Here is a 26,092-nt window from a genome sequence, read left to right as displayed (position 1 = left end):
ATCTGCACCCTACCCTTGGCACGTGTACTCAACCAGCGAGGAATTAAACAGCAAACCTGCTTATTGTGAGCGGTGAGGGTTCCCAAGCAGCTGCTGTGATGTTGCAGAGGAAGATGTTGGAGTATGAATTGCTCATTGCTGCTAATGCATGAAAAATAGAACATCTGGAGCCCAGATTGAAATTTGAGAAAGAAAATAAGAAGATGAAGGGGTAGCTCTGTTGATAGCAATAATAAGGAGCTCTTCCAACACTGCTAGTCTTTCTGTCAGCATTTCTAATTCAAAGGCAAACAGTAACCAGATAACCCTTCTGTCTTAATTTTCCATTTATAGCATAAGAACCATATTATTTGCTTCCTCTCCATTCAAAGGAATGATCCAAAACTGCCTGTTATGACAAGAACTGAGAACAGTACTTTGAAATGGTCAGTTATATTTCCTTGAGTATCTAGCCCTGATGATTGTACCATGGATTGTGTTATATTGGATAAGAAGATGAAAATGCTTCCCCATTTTTCTAGGACAATTGGGAACTTTACACAGAGCTTTAAGATTGATCCTTTAACCAAATGAAGAGGTTGGCTCAGTGCAGCAGCTAATTTAGCTAATGTGTTTTAGTGGGTTGAATGGTGGCCTCCTGCCAAATATGTCCACACCTTAACTCTTAGAATCTATAAATGTGAACTCATTTGGGAAAAGGGAATTTCCAGATATAATCAAGTTAAGGTCTGGAGATTAGGTTGCCCTGGTTTATCTGGGTAAGCCATAAATCCAATGGCATGTGTCCTTATAAGAGACAAGAAAGGAAAAGCAAAGAGAAGGCCAGATAAAGATGGAGGTGGAGGTTGGAGTTATGCAGCCACAGGAATGCCTAGACCCCCCAAATGATGTAAAAAACAAGAAAGAGTTTTCCCTGCGAGCTCTCCTAGGGAGCATGGGCCTGACAACATCTTGATGTTGGTCTGCCAGCCTCCAGAGCTGTTAGACAGTAACTTCTTGTTGATTTCAGCCACCATGTTTATGGTGATTTATATAGCCATCCTAGGAAAGTATGCATGTGTGTTTTCTTGACTTAGACTGTTAAGCCTAATCCAGAGGGACCTGAAACATTGAAGATATGAACAAAGTTCGTCGATTATACACCAAAGCTTTATTGTCTAGCTTGGCCAAATGGCGGGAACTCCGACAGAAATCTGAAGGAGAGTGTGCCGGCCCTTTGTTCTACTTAGTCTTTATAGTTTTGTAAGTGGGAAGTACAGAAGCAAAAATTGTAATTAGGAGCCCTTTACCACTATTGGTTATAGTCATATGTCCTTTAACATGATAGGACCATGTTCAATTTGCAAGCCATACATCCTTTTGGAGAAAACAATATTTACAAGTCAACACAATGGCAGAAAGATATCTTTTTACATATTAAAAGGCATTCCCATATTATCTAGTGTTCATCTGCTATCTCTCTGTCCTGAGTCACACGTGTTAACTACATGCATTTACATAGAAGAGGTAGTTTCCGTGGGGACAAATGCCCGCAAATGGCTCATAGTTATAAGAAAAGGTTTATTTTGGCTTTTCTCTTCCTGCACCTGGCTAGCCATTCACCACTTTCCCCACAGGTGTGGTGGAATGTCTGGGGACCCATGTTTTCCTCCCCTTTACATTTACAATACAATGCCAATCACACAGTACAGAGACTATTCTCACAATTTCTCTGCACACCTTAACTCATATTAATAAAATGTTCTTCAAGCCTCTTAAAATATTAATATTAATTCTGTAGTTTTTGGTTCCTTACAACACCTGCGGGTGAAGTGGCTCAGTGGCTCCTCAAGACCTCATCGCTAGAATGAGTAATTTATTGGATTATTCTGTTTTATTGAGACACAGTTTGTGGAACAGCTAGTTGATATATTATTATAAAATAAAATCCAATTAACTCTAAAAATATTGCATGTTTACCTAGCATAAAATTACATGGGCAAATCAATAATTTACTCCTTTTAATTGAGCCCAGCTGGTTACTTGGCATGATGGTGGATGGGGATAGCATGATGAAGCCCCCGCTTCATGCCAGGCAGTATGGCAGATGCTTTTTAGAGGTTAGTCCTTCATAGCAACTTCATCAGATAAATCAGTTTATTTTCATTTTTCAGATGAAAAACACCAATCAGAAAGAGATTTAATAACTTGCTAAGAGTCTCACAGATAAGAGAAGGTGAGATTTCACCTGACCAGGCAGTAGTACAGTGGATAGAACTTTGGACTGGGACACAGAGGACCCAGGTTCAAAACCCCTAGATCGCCGGCTTTAGCGTGAGATCATAGACATGACTCTCTGGTCACTAGCTTGAGCCCAAGGTTGCTGCTTGAAGCCCAAGGTCACTGGCTTGAGCAAGGGGTCACAGCAGACTGTAGCCCCCAGTCAAGGCACATATGAGAATGCAATCAATGAACAACTAAGGAGCTGCAACAAAGAATTGATGCTTCTCATCTCTCTCCCTTCCTGTCTGTCTGTCCCTATCTGTCCCTCTCTCTGATTCTCTCTCTGTCTCTGGAAAAAAAAAAAAAGCAAGACTTCCACTTTCATCTCCAATATATAAAGAGATTGGAATTCATCACTTCCATATTTACAATAAGAAAACCTGATAACTTTCCTTAGACTCTTCAGAGAGCTTAGGTCAAAGTTCAGCCTCCACCCTGAAACCTATGGAGATAGGTTTATCCCGGGAATTAAGCATGGAGCAGAGTTGCTCACCCAGAGCAGAAAATGCTACATACTATAAAATGGTAAAAACACTTAAATGGTAGCTGTGATAAATTGCTGGATAAAGGCTCAAGGCAGACTCGCATGAAAGTGAGAAACTCCTGGGAAAATATGGGGTCCCTTACACATTCTAGATCTTTCCTTCAGAAGTCAAATCAGGTTCTCATGACTAAGCTCTGAGAAAGCCTCCCTCATGTCCTTGGCCATGTGGAGGTAAAAGATATTGTCCCAAACTCTTTTCCCTAACAAAGGCCTTGTCTCTAGTGGGAAGGAATTTTCCAGAGAGCAATTCTGGAACCTTATCCCAGTCCAGGAAGGAAATTCTTCTCTAATCCAGCACTAATGTGAGTCAAAAAGAAAAACCATGGTCATCAAGGGGTCAGGGCTTCAAGGAAATAGATTGAAACACAGACACCCAAGAAGGAAGCAGAAACAGTGAGGAAAACACACAAACCTGTAAGAATGAGAGAGCACTTGAACATCAGATGTGCAGGCTTTATTAGAGGAGAAAGACCTGCCGAGCACTTCTCTGGGAAGAAGGGCCCCCAAAAAAGACTGAGGTAAAACTTTATAAGTTTTTTGTTTGTTTGTTTTTGTTTTTATTTTAATTTATTTATTAAATTTAATGCAGTGACATTGATAAATCAGGGTACATAGGTTGAGAGAAAACATCTCTAGATTATTTTGACATTTGATTGTGCTGTATACCCCTCCCCCAAAGTTAAATTGTCTTCTGTCACCTTCTATCTGGTTTTCTTTGTGCCTAACCCCTCTCTCCTTCTTGCCCCCTCCCCCCTCCCCCCACCCTCTACCCCTTTTGCCATCATATTCTTGTTCATGTCTCTGAGTCTCATTTTTATGTCCCTTCTATGTATGGATTCATATAGTTCTTAGTTTTTTTTCTGATTTACTTATTTCACTCCATATAATGTTATCAAGGTCCATCCATGTTAAAAGAGGTAAGGAAATACAATGGAGTAAAGACAGCCTCTTTAACAAATGGTGTTGGGAAAATTGGACAGCTGCCTGCAAAAAAATGAAACTAGATCACCAGCTTACACCACTCACAAAAATAAACTCAAAATGGATAAAAGACTTAAATGTAGGCCATGAAACCATGAGCATCTTAGAAGAAAACATAGGCAGTAAGCTCTCCGACATCTCTCGGAGCAATATATTTGCTGATTTATCTCCACAGGGAAGTGAAATAAAAGACAGGATACACAAATGGGACTATATCAAACTAAAAAGCTTTTGCACAGCTAAAGACAACAAGAACAGAATAAAAAGACAAACTACACAATGGGAGAACATATTTGACGATACGTCTGATAAGGGGCTAATAACCAAAATTTATAAAGAACTTGTAAATCTCAACACCAGGAAGACAAACAATCCAATCCAAAAATGGGCAAAAGAGGTGAATAGACACTTCTCCAAAGAAGACATACAGATGGCCAATAGGCATATGAAAAAGTGCTCAACATCACTAATCATTAGAGAAATGCAAATTAAAACCACAATGAGATATCACCTCACACCAGCCAGAATGGCGCTCATCAACAAAACAACACAGAATAAGTGCTGGCGAGGATGTGGAGAAAAGAGAACCCTCCTGCACTGCTGGTGGGAATGCAGACTGGTGCAGCCACTGTGGAAAACAGTATGGAGATTCCTCAAAAAACTGAAAATCGAACTGCCTTTTGTCCCAGCTATCCCACTTTTAGGAATATACCCCAAGGACACCATAGAATGGCTCCAAAAGGAGAAATGCACCCCCATGTTTGTGGCAGCATTGTTCACAATAGCGAAGATCTGGAAACAGCCCAAGTTTGCATCAGAGGACGAGTGGATTAAAAAGCTTTGGTACATATATACTATGGAATACTACTCAGCCATAAGAAATGATGACATCGGATCATTTACAATAACATGGGTGGACCTTGATAACATTATACTCAGTGAAATAAGTAAATCAGAAAAAAACTAAGAACTATATGAATCCATACATAGAAGGGACATAAAAATGAGACTCAGAGACATGAACAAGAATGTGATGGCAACAAGGGTGGGGGTGGGGGGAGGGGGGATGGGGCAAAGGAGAGAGGGGTTGGGGGAGGGGGGATGGGGTGAAGGAGAGAGGGGTTGGGGGAGGGGAGGGGCACAAGAAAACCAGATAGAAGGTGACAGAAGACAATTTAACTTTGGGGGAGGGGTACACAGCACAATGAAATGTCAAAATAATCTAGAGATGTTTTCTTTCAACATATGTACCCTGATTTATCAATGTCACTGCATTAGATTTAATAAATAAATTTTTAAAAAAAAGATGTAATACTGCAAAAAAAAAAATAAGTAAGTAAGTAGGTAAAAAAACAAAACAAAACATATATATAGCCCTGGCTGGTTGGCTCAGTGGTAGAGTGTCGGCCTGGCGTGCGGAGGACCTGGGTTCGATTCCAGGCCAGGGCACATAGGAGAAGCACCCATTTGCTTCTCCACCCCCCCCTTCCTCTCTGTCTCTCTCTTCCCCTCCCGCAGCCAAGGCTCCATTGGAGCAAAGATGGCCCGGGCGCTGGGGATGGCTCCTTGGCCTCTGCCCCAGGCGCTGGAGTGGCTCTGGTCGCGGCAGAGCGAAGCCCCGGAGGGGCAGAGCACCGCCCCCTGGTGGGCAGAGCGTCGCCCCTGGTGGGCATGCTGGGTGGATCCCGGTTGGTCGCATGCGGGAGTCTGTCTGACTGTCTCTCCCCGTTTCCAGCTTCAGAAAAATACAAAAACAAACAAACAAAAAATACATATATATATATATATATATATATATATATATATATATATATATAATTTGATATTTAGGGAACATTGCATACAATGCTAGTATAAATCCATTTAGACGTTATCTAAATAATGTTATCTGATTGTCAGACAGCTTCGGTTTTCATATATTTGAGTAGTGGTAGACATAGAGCATGCACTGGAGAAAACAATATTGGTTTTCTTTATTTGGCACTATTATGCTGTCTGGACTTTGCATTTTAAAATTTAAGGCTCAATAAATGTAGAAAATGTAAGATTGAGAAAGAAAAGAAAAATTATTTCACAATGAAAAGAAGAAGAATATATAGGCTTGGTAATGTGACTCTGATATTTGACAGCTGAGACTTTTTTAGAAACAACATCTTAAAGTCTTTTATCTGGAGCAGGCCATCACTGCCATTCTCAGGTTAATGCCCTGGTACTAGGGGAGGGTATCTGAAAAGGACATTCTTTTTATCTCTTGCTCCTTGGAATTTTACTGAGAGTTGGACTTAACAAAGATGGTCACATTATTGGGATGAAAGGTCCCATTAATATACTGACTCTCAGAAGTGACATTACCTTGCTCTGTCCGCTGCTGCCATTATGTCTTTTGCTAATATGATATGGTAAAGACATTTTAATTATGTAGTGTAACATTGTAGGTAATGTTCAATTGTTCCATTTTAAGGTAACAGCTTCTAAAATCCATTAACAAAGGTCTTTTTTTTTTCTTTTTTGGTCTGCATGAGTGGGAAGAAACTCATTTCTTTCTTTCTTTCTTTTATTTATTAATTTTAGGGAGAGAGGAAGGGAAAGAGAGAGAGAAAGAGAAAGACAGGAACATTAATCTGTTCTTGTACGTGCAGTGATTGGGAATCGAACCTGCAAACTCTGAGCATCAGGATGACACTCTAACCAACCTACCTACCCAGCCTGGGCAAGAGGCTCATTTTCTCATGAGCAGGGAGGAAGCAATAGTCTGTTCAGCCTTCTGAGCTATGAAATGCAGAGGAATTTTCCTTTCAAATTTCTATTGCAGCTTTTTAAAAATAACCATCACAGTGCAACAATGATGGGCAGAGTGTACATCTTTTTATTTCTGTATAACTGACCTAAACTTTCTCATAAATTTTATTGCTACTCATGGATAAAGAATCAGCAAGGATGCCTGACCTGTGGTGGCGCAGTGGATAAAGCGTCGACCTGGAAATGCTGAGGTCGCCGGTTCGAAACCCTGGGCTTGCCTGGTCAAGGCACATATGGGAGTTGATGCTTCCAGCTCCTCCTCCCTTCTCTCTCTCTGTCTCTCTCCTCTCTAAAAATGAATAAATAAAATTAAAAAATAAATAAATAAAATAAATGTGAGCTATTATTATTAAAAAAAAAAAAAAAAGAATCAGCAAGGAGGAGACTGGACATGCATCTTAATCTTGCCTATTACATATAACTAAATCCCTTCCTTCTTATGCTGTCATTTCCTGCTGACATGTTATTCTTGGGTAAAATTTCTCCCAAATCCCGTTCCCTTCTTTCCTTTTCTTGGATGGCACTCTGGAGCTGGAGATTAGGTTACATGGCATCGAGTCATTGCTAGAGAGGCCTTGGATCTCTCGCTGGCTGTGCTGGTCCTTGTTTATCCCTCAGCTTTTCACTAACCTTCACTGAGGAGTTTTGCCCTCATGTCTTTGTGTCTCTTCCTCTGTCCTGGCTGCATCCATAATGTTCTAGCACTGATGCAGCCTGTGGTCTGTTTTCCGGGCATGGCCAATGTGACCACCACCATCACTGTGTCTGTAACTGGACACCCTCATCTGCAGATGACTCATTGCATACTGTGAAAACCCTCGTAGGCAACATAATTCTTAATTCTCATCTGTGTCTGTGCCTAGAACTCAAGGCCTCAGTAATTCTTTGGGTCTCTTTCACCTCTCATAGGCCCACACAGTCAGATGCATCATTTCCTTACTGAGGCTGCTCCACTCTGCCGCTGGCCATCCAAGAGGTTGGGCCCTCCTCCTCTGCTGCTGGGAAGGAATTAGCCCAGGCGTTATTCTGCCTTGAGAACCCCACATCAATTCGGATTATTCTGGAATGATGGCTTCTATCCTTCTGCGGCAGTCAACCAGTGCTTCATGCTGAGTATTGCAATCCAAGAACTCAAAAGATACAAATCAACAAAGCCCTTTAATGTTCTTTTAGACTAACCCAAAAGATATCGCTCTGCTAAGGGGCTTCCCCCCTCCACTGTGTTTTACTATCTCTGCTTGAAACAAGACCAACTTTCCTTTCATATCACCAGAGTTGTGTATTCACTTTTGGTTAAAATGTAGATAGTTCTGGTAAGAGACCAAAATAATCCCTGTCTTAATGACACATGATTTATGCACACTGTCTCATTACACAAATTGATCAGGCATAGGAATGACATCAATATAGGTTAAGCATATGGAAAGAAAAGGTGGTGGCAATATTTGCAATGGAAAGATCAAGCATTTGATGGAGCTCGTGGACTCTTCAGGAGCTGGTCTGCACTGTTTCCCTGTTGTGACATCTAGATGCTGAGAAGCCCAGGTGAGACCCATTGATAGGATCAGCAGGAAACTGGAGCATTGTCCCAGAGAGACATTAACTTGAAAGTCACAAAACCACAAAGGGGCCAGTCTTATAAATGCTAACTAACAAATGGATGCCTCTCTAGAGGAGAATTTAAGCTTTTGGTCTGTGAGTTTTTATTTAGTTCCTGCCTCTTGGCCTTCTTTTCTAGGGAGAAAAACAGAATGAAATATCCTAAAATGCAGTCACATTCTTGGCATATTACATATATATAATCAGCAATTGTTCCTTTCTGGGTGTTGATCCACCCAATGATGGATCATTATAGAGGAGGGTTCTTATTTCATTTGAGATTTTCTCTTGATGTGTTTAGGTTAGAAACAGGAAAACCAACCTTGTTAAATATTTTTGCCTTAAATGTATATATCATTGCAGGTATTAATCTATAGAAGGCCCTAGTTCTTTGGATCTATGACAAGCACCCAGACTATAGAATGGACTGTTGCATCATCACTATTCATCCACAGTACCAACAGAGTAATCACTTCAGAGCCTAGTTTCCTTCAGAATCTCAAACCCAAACAGTCATACCAAAACTCTTACCCTTTTAGTCTAGGCACTACCCAAATACCACCTCATTTCCCATTTCCTCTCCTCATTTGCTAGGGTAGCTATAACAAAGTACCACAAACTGGATCACTTAAACAATAGAAATTCATTGTCTCACAGTTCTGCAGGCTGAATGTCTGAGACTAAGGTCTCAGCAGAGTTGGTTTCAAGTGCGGCCTCTCTCTCTCCTTGGCTTACAGACGGACATCTTCTGATCTTCACATGGTCTTTCCTTTCCATATATCTGCATCCTAATTTTCTCTTCTTATAAGGACACCATTCATATTAGATTAGGGCCAACTCTAATGATCTTATTTAACCTTAGTTACATTTTTTAATACCTCATTCCCAAATACAGTCCCATTCTCAGTTACTTAAAGTTAGGACTTCAGTATAGGAATTGGGAGACATAATTCAGCCCATTACATTCACTTAACTCTTCAGTTTTTTTTCTTTAATTGACTGAGCCCTTCAGCTTCCCAGTCATTCCTCATTCCTCACTCTCCTTCCACCCACTTGCAGTATGCATTCCCACATGGGGCAGTGGACAATGAGGAAGCCTCCAGGAAAATCTAAAGAATAAACTGGGCTGAATGAAAATGAAAATACCTGTCAAAATTTGTGGGACATTTCTAAAGTAGTGCTGAAAGGGAAATTTAGAACATAAATGTATATATTACCAAAGAGGAGGATGGGATGGGTGTTCAAGTGCTAGAGAGATATTTATCTGAAACTGATGTACTCTTATTGATCAATGTCTCCATGTTAAGGTTAATTTTCTAAATAAAAGTAAAAAAGAAAACAAAGGAGGAGGACAAGTTTCAAATCAATCTAAATTGTCAACACAAGAACCTAGAAAAAAAAGAGTAAAATAAACTCAAAACAAAACAGAGGGAAGGAAATAATAAAGTTAAGAGCATAAATAAATAAACTTGAAAACAAAAACAGTAAGGAAATCAGTGAATTATTTTTTTAAAAGATCAATAAAATTGACAAATCTATAATTAGACTGATAAAAAAGAGAAAAGACACACATTATAATCAAAAAGATTAATACTAAAAACCACTTTACATATAATTTTTAAATTTACATAAAATAGATCAATTCCCTAGAAAGGCAAAATACTGTATTCATCAAGTATGAAATACATAATTTGAATAGCCTGATAACTGTTAAGAAACTAAAATTTGTAATTTAAAATTTCTTTTAAAATATCTTTAGATTCATATAGCTTTAATGGAAAATTCTACCAAATATTTTTTGTTTGGAAACAATTCTTTAATTTTTATTGAATTTATTGGGGTGACATTGGTGAATAAAATTATACAGGTTTCAGGTACACAGTTCTACAACACATCATCTGTATATTATTATGTGTGTTCACCACCCCAAGTCAAGTCTCCATCACCACCTATCCCCTCCTCCAATTCTTCATAATCTCTTCCAGAAAAGAGAAGAGGGGAAAATGCCTTCCATTAATTTTATGAAGATAGTATTACCCTGATCTTGGAACCAGGGGAAAAAAAAAGTGCAAAAAATAACATAACAGAACAATTTCCTCCATGAATATAGATGTAAAAAAAAAGGCTTGGCAAAATTTAAGCAAAAAGAATTAAGCAATATATCAAAATAATTATGCACTATGACCAAATGGATTTTTTTCAGTGATGCAGGTTTGTTAAATATTCAGAAATTAGTCAATGAAATTCACCATTACAACAAGGGGGTGAAGGGAGATAGAAGAGAGTAAAAGAGGGATAAATGGTAGGGTATCATGCACACAATACAATATATAGGTGGTGTATGTAATTCTATATATATTTTATTCTATATAATTCTATATAATTTTATTAACCAATGTTCCCCCAATAAATTCAATAAAAACTGAAAACAAAGTTCAGTTTGAAAATGTACAAAACATACGAGTAGCATTTCACCAAAGAGTACATGCTTACATCAGCTAAGCATGTGAAAACATGTTCCATATCACTCCCCACCAAGAATCTGAATTGCTCACACGTTACTGGTGGGAATGTAAAATGACATAGCCACTTTGGAAAATAGTTTGACCATTTCTTTCTTTCCTTTTTAAAAATGCAACTCTATGGCCCAGCAATTGTACCAGCTGGCATTTATCCCAGAGAAATAAAGATTGACATTAAAATCTGCCCCAAAATGTTTATAGCATTGACATCTTTATTCATAATAGCCCAAACTGACAGGTATGTTTTTCAGAAGCTGAATGATTAAATGAACTCTGTACATTAATAGCATAGAATAATACTTAACAATAAACAGGATTGCACTGTTGATATGGGCAACAACTTAGATGACTCTCCAGCAACTTATGTTAAGTAAGTGAAAAAAGGTCAATGTCAAATGCGTGCATACTGTATGACTTCATTTGTAGAAAATTCTTAAAATAACAGAATTATAGAAAGAAAAAATTAATTAGTGATTGCCAGGAATTGAGAACAAGTGAGTGACTATAAAAGGGCATCATAAAGGACAGTGTTGTCATGGAAATGTTTTGTATCTTTCTCATATCATTGCCAATAAACCTGGTTGTGATGGTGAGCCATCGTTTTGAAAAATGTTACCTTTCAAAGGAAACTCTCTGTATTACTTTTATATAAGTGCATGTGAATCTGTAATTATTTTGGAATTAAAAATTTCACAAGAGGGTAAAGGGGGGGATAAATGGTGACAGAAGGAGACTTGACTTTGGGTGGTGAATGTATAATGCGATGTACAGATGGTGTATTATAGAATTTTACACCTGAGACCTATATAATTTTATTAAGCAATGTCACCTCAATAAATCCAATTAAAAAGAAATAAAAAAATACTTAGCTATGTATCTAAAATATGTAGATCTATTTAGGAAAAAACTATGAAACTCTGATGGAAGAAATCATAAAAGAACCAAATAAATGCAGAGATATTTCGTGTTTATAAATAGGAAAATTCAATATTGTTAAGATGTCATTTTTTCTTAACTGGATCTATAGACAAAATGGAATCCCAGTGAAAACCCCAGCAAGTTATTTCATGGATATGAACAAATTGATTTTAAAATTTGTGTGAAAAAACAAAAGGCCCAGAATAGCCAACATATTTTTGAAGGAGAACAACAATGTTGAAAGATTAACAGCTACCTGGTTTCAAGACTGAGTATAAAACAACAATAACCAAAGCAGTGTAGCATTGGTGATAAAGCAGACAAATAAATCAAAGGAACAAAATAGACCCACATAAATATCATCAACTGATTTTCGAACAAAGGAGCAAAGGCAACGCAGTGGAGCAAAGATGTCAACAACTGATACACAAATGCAAAAAATATGGATCTAAATACAGATCTTACATCCCTCACAAGGAATTAACTCAAAATGGATCACAGACCTAAATGTAAAAGGGAAAACAATAAAGCTAGAAGATAACATAGGAGAAAACCTAGGTGACTAGTAGTATGGCAATGACTTTGTAGCTATGACAACAAAGCCACAATCCATTAAAGAAATATTTGATAAGCTGGACATTGTTAAAATTAAAACTTTCTGTGAAAAACAGTGTCAAGAGAATGAGAAGATAGGTCACAGACTGGGAGAAAATATTTGCAGAAGACACATGGGATAAAGGACCGTTATGCAAAATATACAAAGAATTCTTCAAATTCAACAATAAGAAAACAACCAGATTAAAAATGAGCCAAAGACCTTCTTCTCACATACATCACCAAGGAAGACATACAGATGGCAGATAAACATATGAAAAGATGCTCCATTCACTTCATTTGTCATCAGAGAAATGCTAATTAAAACAAGATAACACACCTGTTAGAATGGCCAAAATCCACAATGCTGATAACACCAAATGCCAGTGAGGATGTGATGCTGGTAGGAATGCAAAATGGTACAGCCACTGTGGAAAAGCAGTTCGGTGGTTTCTTACAAGACTAAAAATACTCTAGCCCTAGAATCAAGTGATTACAGTTGGTATTTGCTCAAAGGAGTTAAAAGCAGTCCACGCAAAAACCTGCACATGAATGTTTATAGCAGCTGTGTTCCTACCTGCCAAACTTGGAAGCAACTACAGTGTCCTTCATCTTAGGCAGCTTGGGCTTAGTCACAATAAACTGGGAGGCTTATAAATAACTAAAATGTATTTTTCACAGTTCTGGAGGCTGGAAGTCTGAGGCCAGGGTGTCAGCATAGTTGGGGTCTGGTGGGGACCCTCTTCCAGACAGCCTGCAGACTGCTGACTTCTGTTGCGCTATCACATGGAGTAAGTGGACTGCGGGGATTCTCTGACCTCTTCTTGTATTTGCTTTTTCTCCTTAAGGTTTATTGTGTTATAACTGACAAATGAAAAACCCCTGAGTAGTATGAACATTCATATATGTCCTCGTGCCTCTTGACCATCCAGAGTACAATCATAACAAAAATTTTATTTTAAAAATGTGTAAGGCAACATTAAAATAAGGCAAATGTATGTTCTTCTTGTTTTCATAAGTTGGTCATCAAACAAACATGATTTTTAGTTAATAAAACTGCAAATGGAACTGATTTCATTTCTGGAAAAAAACTCACTCCTGGGGGTCAGCGAGCATGAAAACAACTCACTACCCAAAGGGTTAAAGACATACGTGATATTTCAATATACATATACATTGTGATATGATTACTACAGTCAAGCTAATTAATGTATTGATTGCCTCACCTACTCTCTTAGCAAATTAGAATGAAACAATACATTTACTACCTTAGTCACCATCTTGTACACTAAATCTCCAGAATTTATTCACCCTGTGTACTAAAACTTTGGACCCTTTGACCAACAGCTCAGAATAAAGATAAGTAGAACTCTAAAGTATTCTAGATATGTACACTTGTACATGAAAATTTTAACAGATCTGCCTTTTAGTCATTGACCATACAGCTGAGAAATTGCTAGAAGGGTTCCATGCTCCATCCCTCTGGCTGTCATGTTCTCTTTTAAATGCAAATCGTAGTTTTCCACATGTCTATGATACCATATTCCTCTTTGTATCTTCTGGTTCCATTAAAGATGCTGGAATTTTTTTCTCTCTTTTTTGCCTCTACATCTCTCAACTGGAAGTTAAGGTCTTGCTGTCATAGATACAGAATAGGAAAATATCGTGAGTTCAGATATACATTTAACAATAAAGTAATAATTAAAATGTTTCAACTATAAACCATAAAGGTATTGGGTGATTATAACACTAGAACCACCATGTTATCTGCTAAGTGATACTGGCAAGTGCTCAAATGGACTCATTCAGAGCTGAGCTGAGAACATGGCCATGAGAGAAATACTCACAACTAGGTTGAAAAGGAAAGTTTCTTTTTTTTAAAATTATATAATTTCAAGTTAGGCTTCTTTGTATTTCTTTTGTTATGCTTGAGGAAAAAAACAGAGAAGAAAACTTTTAAAAACTTTCTTTAAAGGCATTTTTAAATCATTTTTCACACTATGACAAAAGTTATAGTTCTGATTTGGAAAGTGTGGCTTTCTTCAAAAGGATGCTCGCATGTGTTCTCTAAATAGATGTTCAAATGTGGAAAATGAGCAGGGTGCATGGACAGTTTGGGTACCTAAAATTCTATTTATCAAGTATCATTACCTACATATTTAAAAACTTACTTCCCTTTTCTTTTCTTTTTTTTCCCAAGTGAGAGGAGGGGAGATAGAGAAACAGATTCCTGAATGCACTCTCTCTGGGATTCACCTGGCAACCCTCATCTGGGACCAATGCTCTGTCCATCTGGGGCCATGCTCATAATCAAGCTGCCTTTACTGCCTGAGATGGAGGCTCCATGAGCCATCCTCAGCACCCAGAGCTGATGTAGTCTAACCAATTGAGCCATAACTGTGGGAGGAGGAGAGAGAGAAAGAAAGAAGGGAGTGGAGAGGAGTGGAGAAGCAGATGGCCTCTTTTTTCACAAAAAAGAGAATTTAACTTAGGACATCCACTTGCCGGGCCGATGCTCTACCACTGAGCCAACTGGCCAGCCCCTCCCCCCTTTTTAAATAAGACCATGCCTCAAAATAACTTAGGATATAAGGCCAAGCACAACATTTTTTTTTTTGTATTTTTCCGAAGCTAGAAACAGGGAGAGACAGTCAGACAGACTCCCGCATGCGCCTGACCAGGATCCACCTGGCATGCCCACCAGGGGGCGATGCTCTGCCCCTCCGGGGACATCGCTCTGCCACGACCAGAGCCACTCTAGCGCCTGGGGCAGAGGCCAAGGAGCCATCCCCAGCGCCCGGGCCATCCTTGCTCCAATGGACCCTCGGCTGCGGGAGGGGAAGAGAGAGACAGAGAGGAAGGAGAGGGGGAGGGGTGGAGAAGCAGATGAGCGCTTCTCCTTTGTGCCACGGCCGGTAATCGAACCCGGGACTCCTGCACGCCAGGCCGATGCTCTACCACTGACAACATTTTTTAATACCGGTGTTCTTTTGAGTGGTTTTTCTTCTTTCCTCAGATCCCGTTAGTATCTAAGTAAATTCATCTTCTCAAAATATTTAAACCAAGGACAGTTATAAAAGAATTCCTTCAACAGTTGAAGTTATTTTAAAAAGTATGCATATCGAATTAAACATTGGGTATGAGTATATTCATAACTTCTAGGACATTATTGCTATGCTTGGTAATCAAGTTAATTTTGAAATTAATTTTGAACTATTTTGCTTCAAGCAGCTACAATGATTTAGCCATAGACATTTGCCATATCTATAGATTGAATAGAATTTCAATTCACACAAAATTTTATTTGTGAAGCTCTGAGGCAACCTACCATGTATGCACAACTATTTTCATACACATTTTTGTCATTTTATATAGAAATGAGAAAACCAAGTTTAAGAGACATGAACAACATCTCAAGTACCTCACTCCTCTTACTGTAACTCTATATCTTGGAAAGACATTTTAGTCAAAGAAAAACTTTCATGAAGACACAAGAGTTTTCAAAAACTGGCAACAAATTTGCTTGGCTTAAGAATATGTGCAGAATGGGGTAGATACAACTAACATTAGTCATGCCATGCTCAAAATTGTGCTTGAAACCAAGTGGGGACTCAATAAACATGTTTTCAATGAACAAATGAATGAATCACTTTATCCACCACTGGTATAGTAAGTGTTCATGTTTAATAATTTACTAGTTTGCACCTTGACTTGTAGAAATGTTGTTACACTCTGTTTTCTATCCTCCATATATGGCTGATCTTTATAATCTGTTATTGTAACATTTAGAAGCATTCTTACTAATATGATTGCCAAAAGATGAAAGTTGTTAAGGTTAATATATAGAGACAAATGTTCACATGTATTTGTGTTTTTCTTTTTTCTTTTTTCTAGGGTCAGACATTGTTCAGTGGTTAATAAAGAACTTAACTATAGAAGATCCAGGTAAATAAATCATTTTTCCATTGATAGAATTATTTTCTGTGTGGTTTTAAGAAATATATTTCTCAGGGTTAATATGATAAGCAAATAAACCTGAAAAATAATAATTATACTTAACTATGCTTGTAGCATTAATATAAATTTTATGGTAGTCAACATATATTTATCTTTTTTATTGAATTTATTAGGGTGGTACTAGTTAACATAATTATACAAGATTCACGTGCCCAATTCTACAACACATCTCCATATTGTGTGTTCAATTTAATATATGTTTATAATTGTTCCCATATATAATATCCCATTTTATAAAGTTTGATTTATTGGCTGGCAATTGTTAGAATGGATGAACTATATCCATGTTCATGAATATTGAACATATAATTAAAAGTAAGTGATCATGAAGTAATAAAATTTCCTTTCATAAAACACAGAAAATCTCATTAATTTATAATTTTGCCTGAACTCCATTTTTGCATGAGGTTTGAAAACAATGTTATTTTCCATCATGCCTACATGATTATTTTAATGCTCTTATTTAAGTCATGGACCCGTTCTCTGTGGTGAACATTACGTTTATTCTGCAGTACTAACCTAATTTCTACAATCTTGGAACAGTTTTGCATTGCCTAGATGAATTTTTACAGATGTGCAAATACCTAGTGACTTTTAAGAAATATCTTGTAAGAGCCTTCACATGTGGCAAACAGCTCATATCACGGAAATGAAAATGAGATGTATTTGTTTAGAGAAGATGCTGAGAAAAAAAATAACAAAATTTGGGATGATAGTGAATAAGAATGACATGGCACAGAGGAGGGCAATACACTAACTACTCATCCCACCTCTCTGATTAGAAAAGAATTCTGCATGGCTTTTGCTTCTGCCTCTGATTACCACCTTAGACTGTTCTAGAAACAACAGTTTATGGAGAGGAAAAATTTTTGTTTTTATTTTTTTCATTTTGAACTAACTTTATAAAGCCATGCTATCCTAAAATGTAGCTTTAATTCTAAAGGCCTATACACATCCCTGTTCCTTCAGTACATGAGCTTTTGTTTTTTGTATTTTTCTGAAGTTGGAAACTGAGAGGCAGTCAGACAGACTCCCGCATGCGCCCGACTGGGATCCACCTGGCATGCCACCAGGGGGCGATGTCTGCCCATCTTGGGCATCGCTCTGTTGCAACCAGAACCATTCTAGCGCCTGAGGCAGAGGCCATGGAGTCACCCTCAGCGCCCAGGCCAACTGTGCTCCAATGGAGCCTTGGCTGCGGGAGGGGAAGAGAGAGACAGAAAGGAAGGAGAGGGGGAGGGATGGAAGCAGATGAGCGCTTCTCCTGTGTGCCCTGGCCGGGAATCGAACCCGGGACTCCTGCACGCCAGGCCGATGCTCTACCACGGAGCCAACCAGCCAGGGCCAGTACATGAGCTTTTAAAGTACTTATTGTAACCAGTTAGTTAAACAGGATTAAAATAATTAAGTCTAGATGAAGCAGCTATATCACCAGCATCATATTATTAATAAGTATAAAGAGGTAATGATTATTGGGAAAGGAAGCCACAGTCTTACCAAATTTACATTTTATCCTCAGTTTAGTGGCATGCCCAACTTTATAAACTATAGCACCAGATGAAAACCCCAGCAAAAAACAAACAAAACAAAAATGAAAAAACCATATTGGCACAATCATTGATAATAAGGAGATGGCTGATTTGCAAAGAATATTATTACCAAAGGGTAAAGTCGATTTATTTTTTATTTTATTTATTTATTTATTTTGTATTTCTCTGAAGCTGGAAACGGGGAGAGACAGTCAGACAGACTCCCGCATGTGCCCGACTGTATCCACCCGGCACGCTCACCAGGGGGCGAAGCTCTGCCCACCAGGGGGCAATGCTCTGCCCCTCCCGGGCGTCGCTCTGTCGCGACCAGAGCCACTCTAGCGCCTGGGGCAGAGGCCAAGGAGCCATCCCCAGTGCCCGGGCCATCTTTGCTCCAATGGAGCCTCGGCTGCGGGAGGGGAAGAGCGAGACAGAGAGGAAGGAGAGGGGGAGGGGTGGAGAAGCAGATGGGCGCTTCTCCTGTGTGCCCTGGCCGGGAATTGAACCCAGGACTTCTGCACGCCAGGCCGACGCTCTACCACTGAGCCAACCGGCCAGGGCCAGGGTAAAGTTGATTTAAAAGAATAATTGTTTGTAAGTTAAGACTGAAAGTGTGCTTCAGTAACAAGCAAGAGAAGCAAGGAAAATAAACATATAATAAGCAGTAAGAAACAATTATTTTTATAATACATACATGAGACATTGGATCACTTATAGCGGAATGGTGGAGTCTTGGTAGCATTGTGCGGAGTGAAATAAGCAAATCAGAAAAAAACAGGAACTGCAGGATTCCATACATTAGTGGGACATAAAAGCGAGACTGAGAGGCATGAACAGGAGTGTGGTGGCTATGGGGGGTGGGGGGAGGGAAGGAGGGAGAGCGGGAGGGGAGGGGGAGGGGTACAGAGAGAACTGGATGGAGGGTGGCAGAGGACGATCTCTCTTTGGGTGATGGGTATGCAACATAACTAAATGACAAGATAACCCGGAAATGTTTTCTTTGAATGTATGTACCCTGATTTATTGATGTCACCCCATTAAAATAAAAATTTATTTATATAAAAAAAAACTGATTTTATTTGCTTGTTTAACAGTTTAAGGATGTTTTAAAGCTTCAATTTAAGATCTAGAAAAAGATCAAATCAATCATATCTGAGAAGGACTATATATATCTTTTAGTCATATTTATGGCAGCTTGAAAAATTAGTTTTTGTTTGGTTGGTGTTTGTTTTATTTTTTATTTTTTATTTTTGCATTTTTCCGAAGCTGGAAACAGGGAGAGACAGCCAGACAGACTCCCGCATGCGCCCGACCGGGATCCACCTGGCACGCCCACCATGGGGCAACGCTCTGCACACCAGGGGGCGATGCTCTGCCCATCCTGGGCATCGCCATGTTGCGACCAGAGCCACTCTAGCGCCTGAGGCAGAGGCCACAGAGCCATCCCCAGCGCCCGGGCCATCTCTGCTCCAGTGGAGCCTTGGCTGTGGGAGGGGAAGAGAGAGACAGAGAGGAAGGCACGGCGGAGGGGTGGAGAAGCAAATGGGCGCTTCTCCTGTGTGCCCTGGCCGGGAATCGAACCCGGGTCCTCCGCACGCTAGGCCGATGCTCTACCGCTGAGCCAACCGGCCAGGGCTGTTTTATTTTTTAATGAGCCCATTTATCCATACAAAGTGAAAAGCTCTATGCTAGATTTTAAGAAGACAAGAAGCATTGATGTTTGTTCTGAAGATATAACAGATTTTGCACATAGAAAATGAATCAATGTGGCTGCATGATTCTAATTAAATATGGTCAAGAACATTGGTGACATTATGAAAGTCACTTTCATGGTTTCATGGATGAAATTAATCATACCATTTGAAAGTGTGCATAAAGAGAGACTAAATTGTTATTATAACTTCAGGTATAATTTTCACACCCTATAAATTCCTTGAAAATATTTTAAAATAAGAGAGAAATTCATGTCAGACTTCTGCTTGTGTTCTATCTGATGGTCAAGTGATCATTTGAAGACCTCTGTAGATTATTTGAGGTGTTAGATATCGATAATGTGTTGAAAGAGGTTTTGTGGCAAGTTGGAAGATGAGACTAAAGCCTGGACATAGGATTGGGTTCTGATGGACCATTTGTGGAGACAGGGGAGTGGGTTGCATGATCTTCAGACTCTTGTCCAATTCCAATGAGTACATATTATTTGTACCCTTAATATTCAATACTTTATCAATAAAGACTTAACAGATTTTCATTTCTGTACCATCAGTTCAGTGCACATTTGACTGAATATTTCTTAGAGATTTGGGTACTGTTAGACAATTAGTCATATGTATTATTCATTTAAAATAAAGTTATATTTGAGCCTTTAATTAGAATTTAGGGTGAGTTTTAGCTCTGTTTACATATACATATACAGTTGTATATTCATATAATACACACAAGATTAGCCTAAAACTTTTTTATTTTTACCTTTTAAGTCCATTTTTACATTTTATATTTTTCTAAGAAAAATTAATTTCTTCATTGGCTTCATTAATTTACCAGTATTTTCTGAATTCTTCCTATGGGTCAGGCAGTGGGATTACAGGATGGACACTCCCTCTTTAAATGATGTGAATGTCTTTGGCTTCAGGGTATAACACTCATGGCTCTTCCTCTTTTCACTGCTCACAGAGTTTGGGCAGTGTCCTGAGATGGCTTACCACTCCCCAGCTAATCTATAAATGTTGGGATGCCCAGCTTTCTGTCATAGGTACTTTTCTTTTCTCCATACACACACTGCTGCCTGGTGACATATACTGAGGATCCCCAAATTTATAGCTTTCCTGCTGACCTCTCTAAGGTGCTCCATACTCATCTCTCTGATGATGTCTGTGTCACCTCTCCTGACCAGTCAAACTCAACATGACCAAAATAAAACCCCAACTTACCCCCTCTGAAACGTGCTAATTCTTTCTTTCCCAGATCAATTATGGGGTCAAGGGTTTTATCTGAGAACATGCCATGTTTCCATTTGTTCAAGTTTGCTTTGTGGTCTTTTAAGAGTATTTTAACAAAGTATTCTTGTATAGATTTTGCATGTTTTTTATTAAGTGTATTCCTAGGAGTTTTGTTTTGTTTTTGATTGTTTGATTTTAGAGCAACAGAGGAAGGGGGGGAGGAAGGGAGAGAAAGAGCAGTGGGGGGAGTATTCACTTGTTATTTCATTTAGTTGTATATTCATTGGTCACTTCCCGTATGTGCCTGACAGGGAATTGAACCCCTAGTTATTTTACATGGTGTTACTGTGTGTTTTTCTTTCCATTCTGTCTAATTGTTATTGTGTATACATATGAAAATTATCTATTTATATATGCTAATTTTATATATCACTGCTTTACTAAATTTTAGTAAAGTTAATATTTTTTAACTAATACATTATAAAGCTAGATACTTCTTCCAGCAGTGTATGAGGATTTAATGTTATTGTTCAGTTCCTGAGCTCGTACCTATTTGATAATAACTTTTGTTGCCTATGTGTAGATATAGAGTAGAGACAAACTTTCCTCTTTAAAATACTCTAGATATCAGTTCATTGATCTCATGCATTTGCTAAAGAGGCATATGTATATGTGAAATTTTTCATGTATATAATTTTATATATATATATATATATATATATATATATATATATATATATATATGTTTTCCCTTGCCTAGATTCCTGTAATGTCTCCCTTTACTTGAAATTCAAAATATAGGTACACAATTGCTAGGGGTTTATACTTTTTATATTTTTGCTGTATTTGTATCATCTGTTCAATTATTTAAGTCTATTGATTCAGGTTTGCTTAAACTGAAGAAAAATATTTCCGGTTCTATTATTTAAGCTTTGTTTTCTAAGTGGATATAATAATTGTGCCTATTACTTAGTGCTTTCCTGAAAATTAAAGAATTAATACATCTAAATCAGTTATTACTGTACCTATTATTTAATAATTCCTCAGAAAATATTAATAATTATAGATTTTAATTCACTTTTGTTGTTATATCTAATTATTGATATTTTTCTGTATAGCAAACCACCCTCAGAATTTAGTGGCTTAAAATAAACAATTTAATTTAGCTTATAATTCTGTGGACCAACTGGTCACTTCCTGGTTTGGGTCACCTGGGCTGATTTATGCTGGGATCTCAGCTTTTGTGAGGACAATGTAGGACTGTTGGCATATTTGGTACTGGGTAGGCTGTCAGCCAGGTACATATTACACTTTTATTCTGCTGGCACTGGTATCTTACCTGGGTATGTTTAGAGTTCAAAGCACAGTACAAGTCTCTGCTTGTGTCACATTTAATCTACCAAGGCATATACCATGGGCCAAGTTCAGAGCCACTCTAGGGAAGGATTATCAAAGACCATGGATTCAGAGCGGTGAGAACAAATTGAGGCCATTAGTCCAACAATCTTTTATATATTTTTTTTTCTCTGCTTTTCAAACCTTCCCTTTCATGATATATCTAACCATCTTTTGGCTTGAATTTTCAAAATTCATCCTCTAGAACATGTTTATTTTTTTCTTAGTAAGCATGCTCTGTGTCTAGCACCATGCCATATTAATTATGGATGATATTTCAGGTAAATTAGAAAGCTTTAAAAATGTTTGCATTTTTCACAAAATAATTGTCAGACATTAATAAGTTCTTGATATCATCCCACTCATCTGTAATTTCTGCTGCCTCTCATTGAAAGGGTCACTATTGCCAAGCTCTTGAAGTGATGCCAATCAAACTGAGAGGTACCTTAAGACATTCAGTCTTATCGTTAGCTACAATTTGAAATGAATCTCACTATGACCCCTGGATATTAAAGAATGCTATGTATTTCTTGATCCCTGAGTGGTACCCTGCTTCCTTCACTTTTCCCTTTCTCTCCATCAGCCCATGCTTCTTGAGATACCAGTATTCCTTAAGAGGCATCTTGGCATTGAAAATGAACCATGGGCTTTGCAGACAGACTTGAACTCAAATCCTAACTCCAGTACTTGCTGACTATGGGGAATTGGGAAAGTTACTTGATTTCTCTCCTTTTATTTTTTTCTTTTTCAGTAAAATGCTTTCAATACTGTGTTTTGTGAAACTTAAGTGAGTCCACACCCAAGTGTGCCAAAATCTTGATTTTATTTTTAATTAGGTCAACTTCTTTTCAAACTCTGAATGCAAATGTGCAAGCACATTTCACTAAGTTGAATTCTTTAAAAAAGTTGGGAATGCAGACTGGTGCAGCCACTGTGGTAAACAGTATGAAGATTCCTCAAAAAATTAAAAATCGAACTGCCTTTTGACCCAGCTATCCCACTTTTAGGAATATACCCTAAGAACACCATAGAACTGTTCCAAAAGGAGAAATGCACCCCCCATGTTTATGGCAGCATTGTTCACAACAGCGATCTGGAAACAGCCCAAGTGTCCATCAGTGGACGAGTGGATTAAAAAGCTTTGGTTCATATATACTATGGAATACTACTCAGCCATAAGAAATGATGACATTGGATCATTTACAACAATATGGATAGACCTTGAAAACATTATATGAAGTGAAATAAGTAAATCAGAAAAAACTAAGAACTATGTGAATCCATACATAGATGGGACATAAAAATGAGATTCAGAGACATGGACAAGAATGTGATGGTAATGGGGGGGGGATGGAGAGGGGGCGAGGAAGGAGAGAGAGGGGATGGGGGGAGGGGAGGGGCACAAAGAAAACCAGATAGAAGGTGATGGAAGACAACTTGACTTTGGGTGAGGGGAATGCAACCTAATCAAATGTCAAAATATGGAGATGTTTTCTCTGAATATATGTACTCTGATTTATCAATGTCACTGCATTAAAATTAGTAATAAAAAAATGCATGCCATTTTTAGACTAACATTCAACCTAGGTAAACCCATTTCATGAGGCCTTCTCTCCCTAATTCAGCTCCTGTTGGCTTTTCTTTACCCTAAATAGTTACCAAGAATATTTGTATTTGATACTACTCAATTTGTTGCTTAGTTTTATCTTTTATTTTTTATTTTACATGTACTAATCTGTCACTTTAGTTGAATCTAAACAACGTAATGGTAGAGGACACTCATCATCTCCAGCCATTGACTGAAGTGACAAGATCCATCAGTTTCCAATAATGACTTAAGTTTCTTACTAATGGGAATTCAGTGAAATGACAAGTTATGGTATTCAGTGATTCAGTATGCACTTTTCTAAACTGACAGGGAAAAGTGAGGGTAAAGGCATTCAAAATGAATTGTTTTTCATGTAAACCAAACCAAGGTAAAACAGAAAAAAAGCTTAAAATCAAAATAGAAGAATAAGATTAAGGATAAATACAGATTCAGAATAAAAAAATTAATTTTTGAATAGTTGCCAAAATTCTTCCTCTAGCAGTATTATTTGTTGTAAAAATACCTGTGAAATTGAAATTCAGGAAATTCAACCAGATATTTTGCTTACGCATCATCCAACTGAATGGAATATCTTAATTGTTACTGAATTAATTAAATCAGTGGTTCTCAACCTTTCTAATGCCGTGACCCCGCAATATAGTTCCTCATGTTGCGGTGACCCCAAACCAAAAAATAATTTTGGTGGCTACTTCATAACTGCAATTTTGCTACAGTTATGATTTGGAATGTAAATACCTGGTATGCATTATATATTCTCAGTGCTACAAATCAAACATAATTTAAACAGAGTGATTAATCACAAAAACAATATTTAATTATATATTGAGAAATACTTATTACTAATGGACCTACTTACCTAGTATATTGGGGCTACCATTACGTAAATAGCTGCTTAACTAATGGATCTGTTTTTTCCAGATTAGTGGCAAGTTTTCTATATAGAACAGTGTGAACTACGTCATAGGATACACTGCAGTTTCTGCACAGCATAGTATCTTTCAGGGCTCTTTCACACTATAAAGCAGCGGTTTCTGCAGTGGAACCCACATCTCATGTACTTCAGTGGGAGACCCGTGGATTCCGCAGAAGAGAGATCCCCTGTATGGCAGAAATGCAGTTCCGACACATTTCTTCCTCTCCTATTCAAGTCAATGGGAGGCCGCAGCAGATTCCGCCCAAATATAGAGCATGTTGCTTAATTTTTTCCACACTAGAACTTTTCCTAGAGCAGAAAAATTCCAAAGGTGGAATCCGCCATCCCCAATAGACTTCTATGGGCAGATCTTTTACACTGCAGAATCCGCACAGCAGATTCCTTAGTGTGAGGTCTCTTTCTGTCTATTAGGGGTGGCGGATTCCACCTTTGGAATTTTTCTGCTCTAGGAAAAGTTCTAGCTTGGAAAAAATTAAGCAACATGCTCTATATTTGGGCGGAATCTGCTGCGGCCTCCCATTGACTTGAATAGGAGAGGAAGAAATGTGTTGGAAACTGTCATTTCTCCGCCTCTTACTGAAATCAAAAGGAGGCTGCGGAGGATTGTGTGGTAACCCGAGGTTCTCAGGAGCTCTCTTCCACAAAATCTGCCGCACTCCCAATGAAATCAATAGGAGGCGGATTCAATGCCGGAAACCACTGATTTCAGCAGTTTCCTCATGCAGAATATGGGAAAATAGTGGGAGATATGGGAGAAAATTATACATTGGGGAATAGTGTGAACTACATCTTATAGTGGTCTCTTATAGTATGACCAATGTAGTTCACACTGTGTAAATGTATGGTGCTTTGTGTAAGTGTAAGCTGCTTTGTGTACTGTGTAATGATTACACACAAAGCACTTTACACTTACACAGTATTGTGTGTATGGTATGTGTACTGTTTTTACATTATTAACCTTTTTTACACCAGCAGGCTGACTCGTAGGCTCTCTTGGCTCTCCGCCTCTTGCCTCTCTGCCTCCTAGTCTTCTGTCCTCTGGCGCTTGCTGCACCCGCCCACTGATGACATCAGCAAGTGCCGGACACACGTAATGCACTGCTATGGACTGTGTAGCGTTCCCCCCGCTTCCCCTGCCCCTTAGGCCCCAGATGGATGATGCAATCACATCTGCGCTTGACCGTAGGCATTCAGTTTGGAACACACGTCCATAATGGCGTGCATTCAAGCTGAACAGTGCTGCTGCAGACAGTAGTGCGGCTTCTCAGCGACCCCTGTGTTTTGGTCATTCGACCCCCGCTGGGGTCGCGACCCACAGGTTGAGAACCACTGAATTAAATGAACTCATTGTGCTCAACATGATACAGAGTCTGTTATCTGCCTCCCAGTCCTGCCATAGGTCCTATGGAGAAAATGGTCCTAAATTCTGTTAATGGATTTAATGAAACTTTGC

At 38.5% G+C, this 26,092-nt stretch overlaps 1 protein-coding gene across 6 annotated transcripts in view; it reads left to right on the top strand.

Annotated features, from left to right (window-relative positions):
* Positions 1-26,092, top strand: part of RGS7 (regulator of G protein signaling 7) — a 476,419-nt gene that overhangs the window by 281,604 nt on the left and 168,723 nt on the right. For 4 of the 6 annotated variants that reach the window (XM_066235210.1, XM_066235187.1, XM_066235217.1 and 1 more), the window contains exon 4: positions 16,114-16,164. The exons of the other annotated variants lie outside the window; for them this stretch is intronic. In XM_066235210.1, coding sequence (XP_066091307.1) covers positions 16,114-16,164 — 51 coding nt within the window. The remainder of the gene's footprint in view (positions 1-16,113; positions 16,165-26,092) is intronic. 6 annotated transcript variants of the gene reach the window in all.

Source organism: Saccopteryx bilineata, chromosome 1 (genome assembly GCF_036850765.1).
Source record: "Saccopteryx bilineata isolate mSacBil1 chromosome 1, mSacBil1_pri_phased_curated, whole genome shotgun sequence".
In the NCBI taxonomy this organism is placed as follows: domain Eukaryota; kingdom Metazoa; phylum Chordata; class Mammalia; order Chiroptera; family Emballonuridae; genus Saccopteryx; species Saccopteryx bilineata.
The sequence above is the reverse complement of the archived record's forward strand: the minus strand, read 5'-3'. Positions and strand labels throughout refer to the sequence as shown.